This window comes from Megascapheus bottae, chromosome 19 (genome assembly GCF_031878675.1).
Source record: "Megascapheus bottae isolate mThoBot1 chromosome 19, mThoBot2.hap1, whole genome shotgun sequence".
Taxonomy (NCBI): Eukaryota; Metazoa; Chordata; class Mammalia; order Rodentia; family Geomyidae; genus Megascapheus; species Megascapheus bottae.
In genome coordinates, this window is record NC_143527.1 from 14,420,893 (window position 1) to 14,440,061 (window position 19,169).

The following is a 19,169-nucleotide window of genomic DNA, read 5'->3' on the forward strand; positions in this document are numbered from 1 at the left end:
GGCGGGCGGGGGTGAGGGGGGGCGATGCCTTGAGAGCGGCTCTAAGGAGAGGGGGTCAAAGGGCACGGAGGGGCGTTAGGCCGCAATCCCTGCCGGGAGGTGTGGCTTCGGTCTTCCTTTCTGGGCTGGGAGGAGAAGGTTCTGCATTACATCCTGGTCCCTACGACCTCCCCCTCAGCCCAGTCCGATGGGCTGAAGAAGGAGCTGGCCCCTGCCATCCCTGGTGGTAGAAAGCCAACCCCACAACCGAGGTCCTTCCCTTAAGTGAGTTGGGTCAGAGATAGCCGCTCCCCAGATAGCCAGGGCCAGGGCCGGGCCAGAGGCTTCCTGCCCCGCTTCTGGTGCCTTCCTGTCCAGGCTTGGCCCAGTGCCCTAGGCCTTCCAGGCTGGGCCCCAGCCAGCCAACCATTTCAAATGTGGACGAGAGAAGGGTTTTGACCTAGTTTATAGGCCTTGACTCCCAGGAAGAATGACAGTGGCCCAGCACGGATTTTTTAGGCAGAAAAGGGGAAGATTATGCAGATTGATGTGAAGATCCCTTAACATTTATGAATCTTCTCTATAAGTCTGGGATAGGAGATGAGGATACTAATTTCAACCAAGTGGGTCAATCAAAAAGTATATATCATCTTAATATGGTTTATGTTTATTTTCCACACTATGGGCGAAGATATCCTTGACCAATCCTCCATCTCAGTATGCTCCATCTCATCCGATGTCACACCATCAGGTAATACAACTATCATCTTGATTATCTGCTGTTTATTCTTTTCACTGACTGCTACTGCCTTACTTTAACCTTCCTGTGTTTCTTGCATGTAAAAATATCAGAAGCTATGAATTCATCTTAGAACACATGTCCAATATGGAAATGTTAAGTGATTTGAAAATGATAGGACTCAGTCCATGGTGGAACCCTTCAGCTAGTGATAAATTCACAGCATGCAAAATATGAAAGTAGGCAAATAATAGTGAAGTAAGGATGCTGAATCTAATAGATGCCATCTTGGCCATATTGTGGAGGCAGGAAAGTCCCGCCTCCCATAAGACAAGCATGCTTGAATTCCTAGATGCAGGGGTGGAGACTTGGACAGTAGGTTACTGGACTTGCCAATCTTAGGTCTCAACTCTTAAGCCACCTATTATCCTGCCCCTTGACCTGACCCTATTTAGGAGTGGACTAGCTCATTGACAGGTACACCATGCCAAGTGTCTCCTGTTTGCTTGTGTTGTTTCCTGGCTCTCCCCTGGTCAATATACTGTCCCACTTCAGCTCTTCGCTGGAGCTGATCTCTCCTTATCTCAGGCTTGGTTTTCTGACAATGTCAAATGTATTCTCCCGGACTGCAAGTCTTTGCAAAGAGTTCACCTGCATTCTCCAGCTTTCCAATAAAGACTCACAATTCTACCTCACAAAATATGGTTTCTCTGTTTTTTGCTTATAACAATACAAAATAAAGGCTTTTGTTTTATATGCTAGGACAAGCTCAGGTCTGGAATTAGCAAAGGATTGCTGATAATAGGAACTTAAAAAGATTTTTTTAACTCACACTCCTCCTAAATATCCTTTTCACCTGTACTACTTTTACAATAACATTTAAAGGTTTTCATAACTAGTATCTTTAACTTCTTGGCTAGTGGTAGAGCATCTCCCTTGGGTTTCTGCCACCACCACTGATTATAACACTATTTTTTTTTTACATTAAAGCATATATGCCAATGTCTCCCAATGAAGAAAAAAGTGTTAATTTATTAAATATATTGATCTAATTTATGGATCTAATTTATAGTAGAAGTAATTTTACTTCTACTTTTTATCCCACACAGGTTAACAGATATGGAAATCTCCACCCGAATTTGGCGAAGAATCCCAATGCTTATTAATATTCTGAACTAGATATCTTAGGAAAGGTAAAGAAACGGGACTCTAATAAGAGGTTATAATGATACACTGAAGTTTCTTCTAATGTAAAAGGTATCAGCCTAACTTACTGGATAACTAAACAAGAGAAAATAAATTTATGAACCTGAAGAGTTTTAAATGTGAGCTAAGCTGGAAATGTTCTGATAGTTAACTTTTAAATTGATTGAGAAGTAGGAGGAGGCCACTTTAAATTAGGACTCTGCAATGGTATTTTTTAATTTGCCCATTTTAAGAGAGGGTTACCTAGAATCCTCCAAGCCCTTTTGTCTGTATTAATCCAATACTGGTAGATTCCATGAGATAAGTATTATCCTCATTCTGTGTGTGAAGCTCAAAGACTAAGTAGTTTACCCAAAATAATAAAGCTGATGGGAAATGGCACCATCAGGATTTCAGGCTCTTGGTACCATACCTGTTAGCTTCCTCTAACCACCACCTGGTTGTTGGAGGACCAAGGAGGGTATAGCTTCCTGAATTCATTTGCAGAAGCATCATCTTAACTTTGTCTTGATGTGGTTCATTTGGGCTACTATAACACATTGCCATACACTGTGAGACTTATGAATTTTTTAAGAAATTATTTCTCACAATTCTGGATGCTCTAAATCTAATCAAGGTGATATCACGATTAGCTTCTGGAGAGACTTCTGGAACGCAGACCTTCACTATCTATGTCTTTACAGGAGCAGAAGGGCAAGTGAGCTCTCAGTCATGAGGTCACTACCCCTATGATCTAATCACCTCATATTGCTATTATAATGAAGGTTAGGCTGTGAGCTGAAGGAGGACCAGTTCAAGGGTGGTTTGTCAGTAAAGGCCTTTGAATTAAATTGATTTACAGTTAATTCTATCTGAATAGTTGACCTTTAAGCAAAAATATCAGTGAAAAAATCAGTCATATGAACCCTTTGGGGAAGAAATTTTTAAGCAGAGGGAATAAGTACAAAATTGCTAAGGTAGGGAGCTGGTTGACTGGAGAACAACTAGTAGAAGGTATGTTTGAAGAGGAGGCCTTGGGGTCAAGTTGCATAGTTCTCTAGACAATAATCACTTTAAAAAATATAATTCATTCCCTGCCAGGCACAGTGGTTTAAGCCTATAATCCTAGCTCCTCAGGAGGCAAAGACTGGGGAGTGGAGGTTCGAGGCCAGGGCAAAAAGATGACAAAATTCTGTCTTAGCCAATGGCTGGATACAGTGATGTGTACCTGTCATTAGAAGAGAAGCATAGATAGGAGTAACTCATTATACAGTATACCAAGATAAAACAAGACCCTATCTCAAAATGCATACAAAAAAAGATGGTGGAATAACTCAGGTGGTAGAATGCTTTCAAGACCTGAGTTGAAACTCCACTACAAAAAAAAAATGATTAAATTCCAAGAACACATAATCAACAGATTCTGATGCCTTACAAAGGAAAGGAAGCATGTTGAACTTCATACTGAGTGATTACTAGGTACTCAGGTCCTAACAATTCTACCAGGTAGATATTATCCTCACTCAAGAGAGAAATGAGAAACCAGATATACTAAGTAACATACCTCACACATTAAGTAGCGTAGACAAAATTTGACCCAGATCTGTTACACCAAACCCTTGCTTTTCCCACTATACCACATTTTCTCATTTGAAAGGGTGGATAAGGAGGAAAGGAGTTTGTTCATGCATGTAATCAACAAGAAATTATTGGCATTTTTAGATGACAACATTGTAAAAATAGTATTAAAATATAATATAGCAGTTTATTTTTATGTGAGTTGCATGTGGTAGTGAATGTCTATAGTATCAGCTACTTAAGAAGTTGAAGCAGGAGACCTCCTTGGTACCCCCCAAAATTTGAGACCAACATAGGCAATATAGTGAGAAACTGTCTCAAAAAAGAGTTTATATTATTACATTCTTATCAGTCATTTGTTTTTAAAACTTTTCAGGTAGATGGACTATAAGGCAATTGCCCTTCAAGCTAACCAAGAAGTTTTAAGTTACAACCAAGATACATCTGGCTGGAAATTGGTTAAAGCTTCAGTAAGAAAAATAAGTTAATTATGTTTTAGGGGCTTTTTTTAATGATAATTCATTAAGCATTGGGGTTTGAGCTCAGAGTCTGTCTCTACCACTTGAATGATGCCCTCTGCTCTTTTACCTTCAGTTTTTTTTTTCAGATAGGTTCTTACCTTTTTTGGCAGGGCTGGCCTTAGGCTCCAGTCCTCTTACTTAAGGCTGCCAAATAGCTGGGATTACCAATGTAAGCTACTGTACCCAGCATTCATTATAAAGCAACTTTTTAAAAATAGATTTCTTTTAGAAATCAGAAGAAAAGGTATCTTTACTTCTTTGTTATTTTCATTTTTTTCTGTATCTGACAGTTAATTTATTTCTGGATTTTTATTCCCCTTTGAGAAAAAGATAACTGTGTTCAGCAAGGCTTCTAGAAGATTCCTTGGAAGTCTGTGAGTATAATTTTCTATTTACAGTCACTTTTAAGTTTAGTAGCATTACCATAAAGTGGCATTCAGTGCTTCATATTAATTTCAACAAATTATTTGATATTGATCAGGAAATAGGGCTTATGAAGTCACTAGACTGAAATATGATACTAATAAAATAGAAGTTATATGCTAATTAAATAGAAAATAGAATTTCTTCTAGGATAAGCATATAGCTTATTTGTAGAGTACTTTCCTAGATTATCTGGTTTCTATCTCTAGCAACACAACACACACACACACACACACACACATACACACATTTTTAGTAAATTGTTCACTAAGAGGAAATTTTTTATTTTTGTTTTAAGAGAAAATTTTGACTTCAAGAATTAATTACTAGAAAGTACTTGTATTTTGTTATTATTCATAGTATTTTATGGTTTATAAAACTTTCATCTTTCCCTTAAGCACTAAACAGTAAGGGTTTGTCTCATCTTATTTCTCTGTTTGCAACTTCTAAGAATACTTTGAGGATCTTATTGTTTCAACAATGCTAAAATGGTCATTACTGCCAATGGTGTTCTACAAACTGGATGCCATACCGATCAAAATCCCCATAATATTCATTGCACGGATAGAGAAATCAATCTGAAAAAAACATCATACAGGAACAAAAAATGGCCACAGAAAAGCCCCAAGTAGCTAGGCAGTGCTGAGCACACTGGAAGTACCATAGACTTTAGGCAGTGCTACAGAGCCACAGTAATGAACAAAAGAAGCTTGGTACTGGCACATAAACTATGGAAATCAGTATTAAGATTGCTCACAGACCTAAAACTAGAACTGCCCTTTATTCCAGCTATACCATTCCTGGGCGTATTGGAAAGACTGGAAGATAGAATACAATCAAGGCACTTGTACACGAGGATCAGTGCAGCACTACTCACAATAATCAAATTATAGCTCAGGTGTCCTACAACCCATGAATGAAGATGTATGTCATTTGCAGTGAAAAAGAATAGGTCTTGAAAAAAATTATATTAAGTGAAATCAGCCAAGCCCACAATAGGGGAAAAATGTTTTCTTTCATATGTGGATCTTAGACCCAAAATTCAATCTACCATCTAAACACACACAAGGACATTAAACATATATGCACAGACAAGCTGACTGTAGTATCTATAGGAGTGAAACTCTACGAACTAGATCATTAACAGTTGAACAAAATGAACACAAGGAAGCTGAGACAAGTTTTGAATGAGAGGGAGGTGTAGTCAAGAGGAGGGAAGATGAAAAGGTAATAGTAATAATAATGTGAAAAGACAAGTGGGAAACTTGACATACTGGTGAAAGAAAGGGCCTTACATTCGCTAGACAGGATCTCTGCTGCGTAAGCCATGCCACTAGCCCCTAGATTTTTATGCTTGTGTAAAGGAAAACAGTATAAATAATTATATATGCATATATATGCATATTCATTTATTATCTGTGTGCACATATCTATATATGTGTTATCATCATATGTTTATAAAGCTTATATTTCTCAGCCTGCAGCGAAAAGAAAGTACAATTTTAATTATATTTGGGAACTCTAAAGGATCTTGAATTTTCCAGTGCTTCATAACTTCATGACTTTAAAGACCTGTAATTAATCAAAACAAAAACATGAATTTTAATTTAGGATAATTAATTACATGTATGTTCCCATACAAGTTGCCACACTAGAGTTTGGAGAAAGGATAGCCTCTGAAACTGCTTGTGGGAGCATGGGATGAGGGGGTAGTATTGTCAACAGACATTTTAATAACACTACATATCATAATTTCTTTTTAGAAATAAATTGTAAGATTAAAATTTCTAAAATAAACTGACTTAACCTTAATTAAACTTTTCCAAAAGAACATGCTAATGTAACACTGTATTAGAATATGGGCAGTGGATCTCAGATTTGGATTCTGATATAAGCTGCCTGTGACACAACTTGTACTGAGCCAGCTGCTAGGTTTTCACTGGGGCTCTGCTGCTATCCTTGCAGCCTTGTCACCTCCCACTGAGTTATTTGGGTAACCTCCTAATGATCTCCCTTCCTCCTCAACTACATGCCATTCTTTTACTTCACACCATTATAGAAATCAATTCTAAAAGTACAAGTTCAGATTGTGATATTCCCCTGCCTAAAATCTTCTACATTGCATCTAAAATAAAATCCAGATTTTTTTTTGCCAATTTGTGAAAGTCACTATCTGATCCTGCCTACCTCTCAACCTCATTTCCTACCATTTCATATATGTTCTTCCTGTGTTGCCTGAATGAAGTGCATTTAAGCCTGCAGCACCTTTACAGTTGCTCTACTCTTCTTGATATACTCTTCCTAAAAATGTCTCTAAGGCTAAGGTCATTTTTGTTGTCAGGGTCTTAGCCTCACCATCTCCTCTTCAGGATGACCTTCCTGGCCACCTGATATGCATACAAATAAACATCCTATGTCCTTAGAAGTGTACTTGCAAGGACCAGGAGTGTAGCCTAGTGGTAGAGTGCTCACCTACCATGCATGAAGTCCTGGGTTCGATTCCTCAGTATCCCATACACAGAAAATGTTAGAAGTGGTGCTGTGGCTCAAGTGGAAGAGCTCTTGCCTGGAAAACGCCCAAGGACAGTGCCTAGGCCCTAAGTTCAACCCCTGGACTGGCACACAAAAAAATTGTACTTGCAATGTATAGTTACTTAGACAGTGAAAGAACACTATTAATTTGAAGTCTTCTGCCTCAGCTTTCCACATCATTATCAGTAATGATAAATAAGGAATAACTTTTATGAAAGATACCTAAATTATGGGCTGGGAGTTTGGCCTAGTGGTAGAATGCTTGCCTAGCATGCACTAAGACCCGGGTTCAATTCCTCAGTACCACATACATAGAAAAAAGCCAGAAGTGGTGGTAAGGCTCAAGTGGTAGAGCTGAGCCTTGAGAAAGTCCAATGACAGTGCTCAGGCCCTGAGCTCAAGCCCAGGGCTGGCAAAAAAAGATACCTAAATTATATATTAGCTAGAACTGCAAAAAGTGGGGCCAGGAGTTCAGCCTAGTGGGAGGGTGCTTGCCTAGCATGCATGGGTTCGATTCCTCAGTACCACATACATAGAAAAAAGATGGAAGTGGTGCTGAGGCTCAAGTGGTAGAGCTCTAGACTTGAGAAAGTCCAAGGACAGTTCAGGCCCTGAGCTCAAGCCCAGGACTGGCAAAAAAAAAAAAAGCAAAAAGTTCAGACTCTTAACCCCCATGTTTAAAAACTTAATTGGAGAACCAATAAATAAAGAGCAATATTTTCTAACTCCTAAACAGTTGTTTCATGACTGACTTCTTTTTCACAGATTCTGATCATTATTCAAGTTGACTTTTCAGCCTTATACCAAATTTAGTAATAAGCTCTTTATAGCTCTGTTTATCTGCGATATGAAACTTTAAGGAGTTTAAGGAAAAGCAGCACTTTTAAGAAGACTACTATTGAAATATTATAAAATCTGTAAAGAAATAAGTTTTGAAATAAATTATTGCAGTGAATAAATATTCACTGTAACTTCTCAGTAAAATTTACTGATCAAGGTTGAGCATAACTCAAGGCTGGAAACCAAAATGAATCCAAAATGCTACAAAATCTGAAACTATTTGAGCAACAACATGATCCCTAAGTAGAAATTCAACACCCTGAAACCTTGTTAAATGTTTAAAATTATTTTTTATTATGAAAAAATTAATAGAGATTGATATCTACATAGACATAGATAGGGACAGAGAGATATGTATCTGTGGTTCCCTATGGCACCTAAGTGACTGTTGTGTTTAGACTTGGTTCCCATCTCATTATGTATATACAAATATATCCACAAACACATACATATACACATACTCCAAAAAATTCCAAAATTTAAAACATTCATGGTCCCACCCAAGCCTTTCAGAAAAGGAATAACTAGCCTATATTATCGTCACATTTTCTTCACTGTTATTTGTTAAATTAACATAACCTTAATTTTAATGGTAGTACACTTTTAGTTTCATACTAAAGGTTTGAATTTGCTTAATTATAGATACCGTGTTGAAGGGGTGATTCCAGAACCAACAGATAAACTGTCTGATTTCCTCTACCAACCTGGAAACAGAGTTAAATGGGATAAATCTTTGCAAAGGCACAACATGGTACACAGGATTGATTCGGTAATTTGTTAGTAATACCCTTTTACTGTATTAATATAGTTTTAATTTTATGTCTAAGTAAAAGCATGTGTGTAGACAGATGTATTTTATAGACTTAAACTAAGATGAAGTTTATTGTTTGCTGGCTAAAGCCTTTGCATACTAGGCAGTCTGCCGCTGAGAAGTATCCCCAGTCCTTTTTTTTTTTAAACAATTAGGTATTTTTATTATTTTTTATATTTTAATTATTATTATAAAGGTGATGAGCAGTGGGGCTACAGTTACATAAGTCAGTTAAAAAGTACATTCCGCAGGCTGGAAGTTTGACCTAGTGGTAGAGTGCTTGCCTACCATGCACCAAGGCCCAGGTTCAATTCCTCGGTACCACATACATAGAAAAAGCTGGAAGTAGTGCTGTGGTTCAAGTGGTAGAGCTCTAGTCTTGAGAAAGCTCAAGGACAGTGCTCAGGCCTGAGTTCAGTCCACATGACTGGCAAAAAAAATTAAAATAAATAAAATAAAAATAAAAAGTACATTCCAGCAACTTTCTTATTAAGTTGGCCTCAAATTTGCAATCTTCTTGCTTCAGCTTTCCAAGTGTGGGGCTTATAGATTTGAATAACTATGCCCTAATGAAATTTTTATAAAAGCCTTGAAAGTACAGTCATATTAGTCAAGAATTTAACTCCAATTGGCTTCATTCTGTTTGCAAATATATAACACATTCTAACTGGGAAGATGAATTCAGGGGTTCACCTCCACTGTATGGAAAGCAAAATTGAGCATGCCTTGCCAAGGCTTTTGGGGAGGGGAAAGAAACAGGGAGGGGGGGAGTAAAGGTGTGTCTGTAGCGTAGACTAGCCTTGAGATTCTCCTCTAGTGCTTGAATTTCAGAGGCCATGGCCTGATTATTTTGCTTACAGTATGTTAAACATTAATTTGCTCACAGTACATTAGAAAACATCTATCATGCTACAATGTCTTAAAAGTAAACAGCAGCAGATAGCTTTAAAGAATAGGGTAAAGTATCAAATAAATAACATAAAATTTGTAGCTTATGAACATTTTCAAATGGATTATCTCAGTTAAATAGATATGAAAATGTAGAATTAAAACAAAGAGAAAAGAAAAATCAGTAGAAACTCGAAGACCAGTGAGAGAAAGAAAGAATGGGAGAAACAAGTAAAAGGAAATAGAAGAAAAGATCGGTGGAAGGTGAGGAAAAATAAAAAAGCTCCAGCAGAGAAAAAAGGAGTGAAAGGAATTGAGAAAGAATTATACATATAAGTAGTGGTAGATACAAGGAACCAGGGATAAGCAATTCTGGACACAGTGCAGTGCATTATAGACCTCTCATTAAGATTGCTTAGTTTAAAAATGAAAGTACCTGGAGCCAGGCACAGGTGGATCACACCTGTAATCCTAGCTGCTCAAGAGGCTGAGATCTGAGGATTATGGTTCAGAGGTAGACCAGGCAAGAAAATCCATGAGATTCATCTCCAGTTAACCATCAAAATCCCACAAATGCCTAGCTACTCAAGAGGCTGAGAGAATCCTGGTTCAAAGCCAATCCAGGCACTAAAGCTCGTGAGACTCTTATCTTCAATTAACCAATGGAAAACTGGAAGTAACACTATGGCTCAAGGGGTAGGGTGTTAGCCTTGAGCTGAAGAGCTCAGAGGCAGCACTCAGGCCCAGAGGTCAAGCCCCATGACCAGCCCCCCCCCCAAAAAAAAAGTCTCAGAAGTGGAGCTATGACTCAAGTGGTAGAGTAGCAAGCCTGGAGCATGGAAGCTCAAGAACAACATCCAGGCCCTAAATTCAAGCCTCAGGACACACACACACACACACACACACACACACACACACACACACACACACACACTCACAAATTGTTTTAAAGGTAAGTCTTCTTAGCCAGGAGTTGGCGCCTCACACCTGTCATCCTAACTCAAGAAGTTGAAATCGAAGACTGGTTTCAGAGCAGCCTAGGCAGAAAAGTTCAATAGACACTATTTTTAAATAGCCAACAAAGGAAGGGCAAGATGCCTGGCTCAAGTAGTAGAGTGCCAGCCTGGGGAGCACAGGGCTCGGAGTTCAAACCGTAGTACTATCAAAAATAAAAGTAAGTCCTCTCTGGAGGGTGATAAGGAAAGCAAATGTATATACTGAGATGTACAGAATAAAGAAACAGTGACAGAGCACTTGTCCAGAAAGGACAAGGCCCTGAGTTAGATGTCATACACTGCATGAATACATATATAGCCCTAGATTTTGAGCAGATAAGAACTGTATTAGAATGAGAGGAAATGAGAATGAAAGAGTTAAGGCTTTTAAAAATAATTTTTATAAATTACTGCATTTAAATGAAATATGAGATGATGTGGGTGTTTGAGGGTGTTTAAGTCTTTGATCTTCATTCTACTCAACAAAACAAGCAAAAATAAATGCCCCACGTGCATGCCTGTCACTTCATCATTGGTGTGGTATGCTGCAATTTTACCTATGCTCGTTAAACTGACCTTAAAGTCTAGCAGGGGAGAGAAGTAGTAGGATGACCCAGAAGAATGTTTCTTCTTGTAGAAAGGCCCTGAAGTTCCCATCCACCGAAAGCATTTGTCTTGACTATTTTTAGATTAACATTCAGCTTGAGAATTATTATCCACCACAAATGAGTTTTTCATTCATCATTTTATGAAACTAATCATATAGTTATTCTGTGGTTCAAGTATCTGCTATTTCCATAAGTCAGTTATAATGAAAAGAATGCTACATTTGTAAACAAGTTACATGACTTCCCAAAGATTACTGCAAGTAGTATGTGATTGAACTAGGATTTATACCTGGTTTCCCTATCTCAAAATCCAAGTCTATGCCTTCCCTGTCAGTATACCATAGTATCTCTACTGTAAGAAAAACTACCTCACCTTTCTATTAATATATATAGCTTTTATCTTCCAGGAGTAGATTTTAATTGCCTCTGTTCATCCCATGTGTGAGGGAATAATTCCCACTCTAGATTTATAGAGATAGACTAATACTAACAAGGGACAAATGAGAGACAAGGTGGTCTCTTAATCCTTAGTCACAGACCAGGGGAAGAGGACACACAGTGGCCGATAGGACAAGGTAAGAACAGATGAATCAGGTTGTGGGAGGAAGATTTTGTAGTACCAAGAGTATGAAGTAAGGTTAGGTAGGCTCCAGGTACTAGAAGAAGATCTGATGGAATAATTGAATAATTCCATAGGCCAGCAGGAAATTAAAATCTCCTGAATATGCATAAGTAGTAACTACTGGCCCTTCTGCTATGTAGAGCTATTTGGCTAGGGATCTTACCTGCAGGAGCAGAGGAAGGAGTAAAACCACTCACAACCCTGTCAAATGGTTCATTTGCTAAGCTTCAGTTTCTCTATGTACAAATTGAAAAAATAAATGATTGTAAGATTATTCTCAGAATTTTCTATTATTCCTAATTATAGCTCCAATGTTCCCTTAATACAGAACATAAAAGCTTATTTAGTGAGGTGGTTTTAAAACACCAAAACTTTAAAATCATGCTTTTTCCAAATAGAGGCCAGTCTTGTGCAATGAAATTCCTTGAGGAAAACAATACATTAAATAATATTTGCAATCTTTATGATTTGATTTGTTGCAGGAGACATTTATATGTCATACCATTACACAAAGTTTTGCCTTGGGCTCAATTTCCCCCCGAGACTTTATCGACTTAATACACATCAAGCACTATGAAGGGAATATGGACATTATCAGTTGTAAGTTGAAATATTTTGCCCACATTTGAGAAATGCTATGAGTCAATAAAGGTTTTCCTTTCAATATCTTGGAAGAAACTATCCTTTTAATTTTTTCCTTTTGTTTTTATTATTGTGTGTAACCAAAAACATATAGGTAACATATTGACATGCCAGATATTTTATCAGGTCAGGAGATATCATTTGTATAATATTCAGTGATTACTCATCTGGATTCTTATAGAATGAACCTTAAAAAAACAATACAAATAGATATTTATAGGCTAACACTCCAAGGTATACATTTTTATAATGTAATCTGAAGAGACAAAGTTCATTTGGGAAAATATAATTTTTAAAATAAATTGTCAAGAATGGGTATGTAGAAGAAATTCCATCTAGATGGGCTTTTATTTCTTCTAGAAATGTTAAGTTCTGATACATTCCTAGTATCTGTAATTGTTTTGCTCTATCAAATGCAAACATAACAATTTGCTAGATTGCATTATTAACTTAAGTATGTCATTTCTTATTCAGATCCTTTGGCTCTGGTGTAAGAAAACTCATGGCAAAGGGAATCTGATTTAATTTCGCCATGCCTATTTGCATAGTTTCTGTTCTGTAAACTTCTCAGGTATATAGGGATAATCAAGTTGTGTTATTTCCCAACATGTTTTCAGTTACTCTGACTTGACACAAGTATTCTAAGTTTTATAGTTGGTTCTCTTACCCAGTTTATTGTTTTGTAGAGATCACTAAGAGCTGAAGTTCATAGTATGCATATATATTTTATCACTTTAGAAATGAAAGCACATAAAATGTACTACTGTCTACAATACAAAATTCTGCCTTGTCTGAATCATAGATCTAATATTTTCCATATTTTGGAAGCAGACCATTTCTACTCTTATATTAGTGGCCAGAAGGAAACTAAAACAGAAACATAGAGATTAGGATCAACCATTAGAGATAGTCATTCAGAGCACAAATCACTACTGAATTTGTTGTAAGAAATTCACATTGACTAAATTCTCCATGAACACTTATAGTTTGCCTCTCAGTATATTTTAAACTTAATCTACAGATACATTGAGGTAAATATTTTTCATTTTGTATGCGTTATATCACTAATGAAGACAGTAAAATCCACAGAAATTAAGGAGTGAACAAATTTTTATAACTAATGCTGAACCAGAATTTAAAACTCTGTAGTCATTCTGATTTTCAAAATAAAGTGGTACTATATACTCTGTGCCTCCCAAAAACCCAGGCCTTTGTAGACTACAACAAAAAATTTTAAAGAAATATAAATACAATTTTCATATTATAAAAGGAGAAAAATATTTTAATATTGCTTCTGTTATATACCATTTTGCCAACAAAACCAGTTCTGTTAAGATAATGAAACCCAAATGGAAAATTCATTCAAGCACATTTGCGTCCTAAGCTAGAGTTTCCATTGTATTTCCCTTACAACTGGTTGCTTATGTTAAAATAAATGGGAAAATTAATCTTCTTTGACAAGAATAAGATGTAGTTATACAGAATAAACAATCTTTAAAAGTGCTTTTACAAAGAATATGTGTAGTTGCCATAAACATAATTATAATTAAATCACTTCCTTCCGCATTCATATGCAACATAGATATGCTGCATAATCATTACATAGGTTCTACTGAGCTTTAGTTACATTTTGTATTTTAACTCCATAGAATGAGCAGTTTGGCATTTGAAACCAACCTTTTCAATTATGTTATGTAATATCAAAAGATTAACTAAAAAAATCAGTAAATCCATAACTCTAATAAAATTTTTCTCTATGATTTGCTCTTTTGATTCAAATCTGAGAAGATAATTAAATGATACTATTTTTCTGATATAAAAGGTAGTAGCATCTTTAGAAATACTAGTACATCTAAATATAAATGTTTATAAAATTAATGTTAATGCTGATAACTATGCTATAGCATACTTTTAAAAAATATGCTTAGGGGACCAGAGTTTTCCATCTTTAGTTTTCATTGAAATTTTTCACCACTCTAGCTAATAGTGTGGATTTTCCAGAATATCCTCCATCTTCAAATTATATCCGTGGTTTCAATCATCCCTGTGGCTATGTGTGTTCACCTCTGAAAGAGTAAGTGTTATTTGCATTTATTTAAAAATGAACCTTGGTAATTAACTCAGGAATATAACATTTTATATAATAGGGAAAAACTATATGTGTGTATGTGTGTATCCATTATGTCAGTATAATGGATATATGTTATTTTAAAAGTCAAGAAAGTGATAAAAAAAAGGTAAAGGTGCTTAAAATTCAAGATTTTAAGGAATATTCTAACTAATATTTAATAATTTTGTTATACTTTATATTAATTTTATTACACATAATTTTATAACATAATACTTGATAATTTGGTTAAAGTTTTTCTTTGAAAGAATGTGACTTCAAGTCACTGTCCTAGTTTTTCCTTTCACTAACTTTTATTATAAGCACTATAGAACATATCAATACTAAGGCAAGATTTTTGCTCTCCATAAACTGGTAGATTTATTGGATAAATCTAAAGATTCTGTATTTTCTTTACTCTTCTTTTGTCCACAGAAACCCAGCATATTCAAAACTAGTGATGTATGTGCAAACAGAAATGAGAGGAAAATTGACCTCATCAATAATTGAAAGAACTATGCCTTCCAACTTAGTAAGCTTTGTTCTCAATGCAAAGGAGGGAATAAAGTCATACAGACCTTCAGCCCATGAACATCATAGTCGTTCATCATTCCAGAGGAAGAAAGCCCGTTCTTCCATTAAATCATAAAGATTTCAGCCATACAAACTGCTGGTATGTGTACTGCAGCCATTACTACAGTTTACTTCTAAGTCTGTATGCACAAATACTGTTAATGATTCTAAACAGTGTTCTTGTACAAATTACTGGCAACACCTTGTAAAACTAAACTTCAATGTTGTACAAGAAAACAGTATTAAATATTTTAATCTCCTATACTGATGTTAAACAATAAGTGTTATAATGCATTTTTATAGTTTAGGTCTTCCCACAAAATTTTTTATATAATTTCATAAGAAAACAAATTCTTTACCAAATTTAATGTGACTTCAAATCCAGGTCTAAGCAGAGTATCAAAAAGCAAATTCCTGTTGGCTTTCAGGTTCTTGCAGTCTCACCAGAATAACTCGTTAAGTTCTGTTTACAGCAATCTTGGCTTCCTCTAGCCTCCTCTAACTTTCCTAATCCCTCCAACAATCCCATGTCAAAGACTTAAGAACCCACGGTCAAATTTATTCACATTCTCACACATTATTTTGAACTCAGGGACTTGCTTGTGCTAGGGAAGTGTTCTATTATTTCAGCCACATGATGAAGATAATTTATCACTATCATAAATGATTGCCAAAATAATTACATGTAACAGATAATCACATAATTTGAACCATTAACCGTCTTATATATCTCCTGAGCTGTGATTTAGGTGGGATCATCTGGGCTCACTTGCATGCCTGCAATTGACTGAAATGGTTTTGGAACAACAACAACAAAAAAAAAAACCAGTGTGAACTGAAATAACTAGGTTCACTTTGCTGGGCCTAGAAATTCTCCTTTTCACACAGCTTCGCCTGGACATGCTTTTCTGAAGAAAGCAAAGGAACGGAGAATAGAAATGAAAGTGTGTGATATGGTTTCTGTATGTACGTGTATATGTATGTTTCAATTCTGGCATCCCATTGGCAAAGTCACTTGACCAAACTCACTATGGATACACAGATACACACACACACACACACACACACACACACACACACATCACTAGATTGAACACTTAAGAAAAAAGAAAAACTGAAGTCACATGGTATAAAAGGGCATAGATTGAGGGGCCAGGAGTTTGGCCTAGTGGTTAAAGTGCCTGCCTAGCATGCACGAAGACCTGGGTTCAATACCTTGGTACCACATACATAGAAAAAAGCCGAAGTGGTGCTGAGGCTCAAGTGGTAGAGCTCTAGCCTTGAGAAAGTCCAAGGACAGCGCTCAAACCCTGAGCTCAAGCCCAGGACTGGCAAAAAAAAAAAAAAAAAAAAAAAAAACTTTAAAAAAAAAAGGGTATAGATTGAGACTATCGATGCAAGGGGGCCATGATCACGTCTTCAAGACGAAAGATACAGTCAATCCCAGGACCTCCACAGACAATCACAGTGTTTCTCTTCAAGACTATGAGTTCACCATATGAGTCAGGGCCAGGTACAGTTCCTCTTGACCCAGAGACATGTAAAATGAAAAAAAGTTTCTGACTCTCTGCCCCTGCCTCAACACACATCTAATATACAGTAATAAGGAACATAACCATAGTACAGTGGAAACTGGGAAGAATAAAAGCATATAGTCACAGGATTGTCCCACTAGGCCTACCGTTCTGAAAATATTTCATGATCAGACACCAAGTCTATTCTTTGGAAGTTAGTCTGGATTGTACTTCATACTTTTTGTTGCACTGAAATATTCTCTTTTTCCAGAGAAATTATCATTGTTCAAAGCTGAAGAACTTTCAATAACAATAAAAAAAGTACTTTCCAACACTTTAATTTTATTCAGTCAATAACAAAAGCGCTTCTTCCTAATACTTTAATCTATTCAGCTAAATGCCATCAGGCTGTACGTATTGCCTTTTCATAGCACCAATCTAAACATTAGAAAAGCTAAAGGCCCAGAAATATTTAGCTCTATCACTTGGATTTTTTTTTCCTTCAAGAGGTGCTATGGGATGGAACCAAAGTGCTCAGGCATACTAAACAACTGCTGTAACTCAGCTACTCTCCCAAAAAGTTTTCAGTTTTCTGAAGAATCAGTTGATTCTTGTACACTACACACTCAAAGCCACATCTAAAATTGGTACCAACATGCTTTAAGATCTTTTTTGTTACTTGGTTACCATCTGACAGAGCCTTTACTTAATATCTTACATGTGACAATTTCTTTGAGACTTTTGCTAGTTGAGGAGGGTAAAGAAAAGATAGCAATTTTATTCTCCTGATCATATCACCTTTTACTGCTTGGCAGTCAATAGCAACAAAAATATACTTTCCAAGACTTTAATCCTTTTCAGCTAAATGCCACTAGGTGGCGCTATCTGCATTTTGCCTGGATACTGGGAGTGCATGTGTCCAAATTACATTCTCATCAGACAATGAACTAAAACAGTATAGTATGGCTAAGGCTAAAGGATATTCTGCGCATCAGTGCCTCTGGCCAGTACCTAACTACTCAGGATGCTGAGATCTAAGGATCACAGTTTGAAGCCAGCCTGGGCAGGTAAGCCCATGAAATTCTTATGAACAACTTAAAAAAAAAAAAAAAAAATGGAAGTAGAGTTGTGACTCAAGTGGTAGGACACTACCTTGAGGACTAAAGCTTGGCACAGTACCCAGAGCCTAACTTTAAGCCCCAGCACAGACACACACACTTTTATTAAAATTTCAATTATTTCTACTTCAATTATAATGTATTATACACTGTGTTTGGTATATAATTTTCTTATAGTCCAACGTTATAATTTGAAACATTTTTTTTAGTCAGTCACAAGACTTGAACTCTGGGCGTGGGCACTGTCCTTGAGCTCTTCAGCTCAAGGCTAGCGCTCTACCACTTAAGCCATGTCATTACTTCCAGTTTGCTGGTGGTTATTTGGAGATGAGTCTCACGGACTAGGGCCAGGAGTTTGGCATGGTGGTAAGAGTGCTTGCCTAACATGCATGAAAACCGGGTTCCATTCCTCGGTACCACAAACGTAGAAAAAGCCAGAAGTGGTGCTGTGACTCAAGTGGTAAAGCCCACGGACCACTCAGGCCCTGAACTCAAGCTCAGAACTAGCAAAAAAAAAAAAAAAAAAAAAAGAAGTCTCATGAACTTTTGTGCCCTGGCTGGCTTTGAACCGCTATTCTTAGATCTCAGCCTCCTGAGTGGCTAGGATTACAAGCGTGAGACACCAGCACCCGGCTTGACCCTCCAATTTTCTAATGGTCTATTTCTTGTTAGTGACATCCATCCTTAACCCCAAATACAACATAAGAGATGGAAAAAAAAAGTCTAATCTTGCTTCTAGATCCTGTAACAATGGGATGAAGAAGAAATACTTCATTACTGGTATTCTTCTAGCTCCATCACTTTACATTCCTGTCTTCCATCTTTCCCTTAATGATTCTCTATGGGGATATCCCAATCCCAATTCCCCACCCTGCATTGCAGCACCATGCAATTTTTATTGAATGCCCTCTATATACTGAACTCTGAAGTAGCTCCTAAGTATGAAGAAATGCTAGCTGGGTAAGTACTGCTTTGCTATTTTAAAAGTCAACTTATTAGCTGGGCATAGTGGTACATGACTACAACTCCAGTACTTGAGAGGATTGTGAACTAGTCAGCCTAGAATACAAGTAAGACCTTCTCAAAAACACTAAGGGTTGGGCTGGGAGTTTGGCCTAGTGGTAGAGTGTTTGCCTAGCATGTACCACACACATAGAAAAAGCCAGAAATGGTGCTGTGGTTCCAGTGGCAGAGTACTAGCCTTGAGGAAAAAAGCCCAAGGACAGTGCTCAGGCCCCGAGTTCAAGCTCCAGGACACTAAGACAACTTACTGAATTATAAGTAGTACTTTGGGCAAGATATTTTCGCTTCTAATAAGATAATTAACAGATCTCCTAGTTGGCTATTTACTAACAGAAAAATACCATTTTTTTACAGACAAAACTGTGTCTTCAACTATAGTATAATGTTGACTTTATATGTTTTATATGTAAGTATATAGATCTTCCCCTTTATCCCTAATTTACAAAAAAAATGCACTCATGTTGATATTGA

The 19,169-nt window shown here is 36.8% G+C and overlaps 1 protein-coding gene across 1 annotated transcript; it reads left to right on the forward strand.

Moving 5' to 3' along the window:
• The first annotated feature begins 105 nt into the window (after nucleotides 1-105).
• On the forward strand, nucleotides 106-15,305 carry Stard6 (StAR related lipid transfer domain containing 6). Its single transcript, XM_090353073.1, has 9 exons — nucleotides 106-264; nucleotides 671-730; nucleotides 1,828-1,975; nucleotides 3,858-3,951; nucleotides 4,327-4,376; nucleotides 8,440-8,566; nucleotides 12,204-12,321; nucleotides 14,344-14,437; nucleotides 14,906-15,305. The coding sequence occupies exons 4-9, from the start codon at nucleotides 3,862-3,864 to the stop codon at nucleotides 15,117-15,119; spliced, it is 693 nt and encodes a 230-aa protein (XP_090209199.1). The 5' UTR covers nucleotides 106-264; nucleotides 671-730; nucleotides 1,828-1,975; nucleotides 3,858-3,861; the 3' UTR covers nucleotides 15,120-15,305.
• The last annotated feature ends 3,864 nt before the right edge of the window (nucleotides 15,306-19,169 follow it).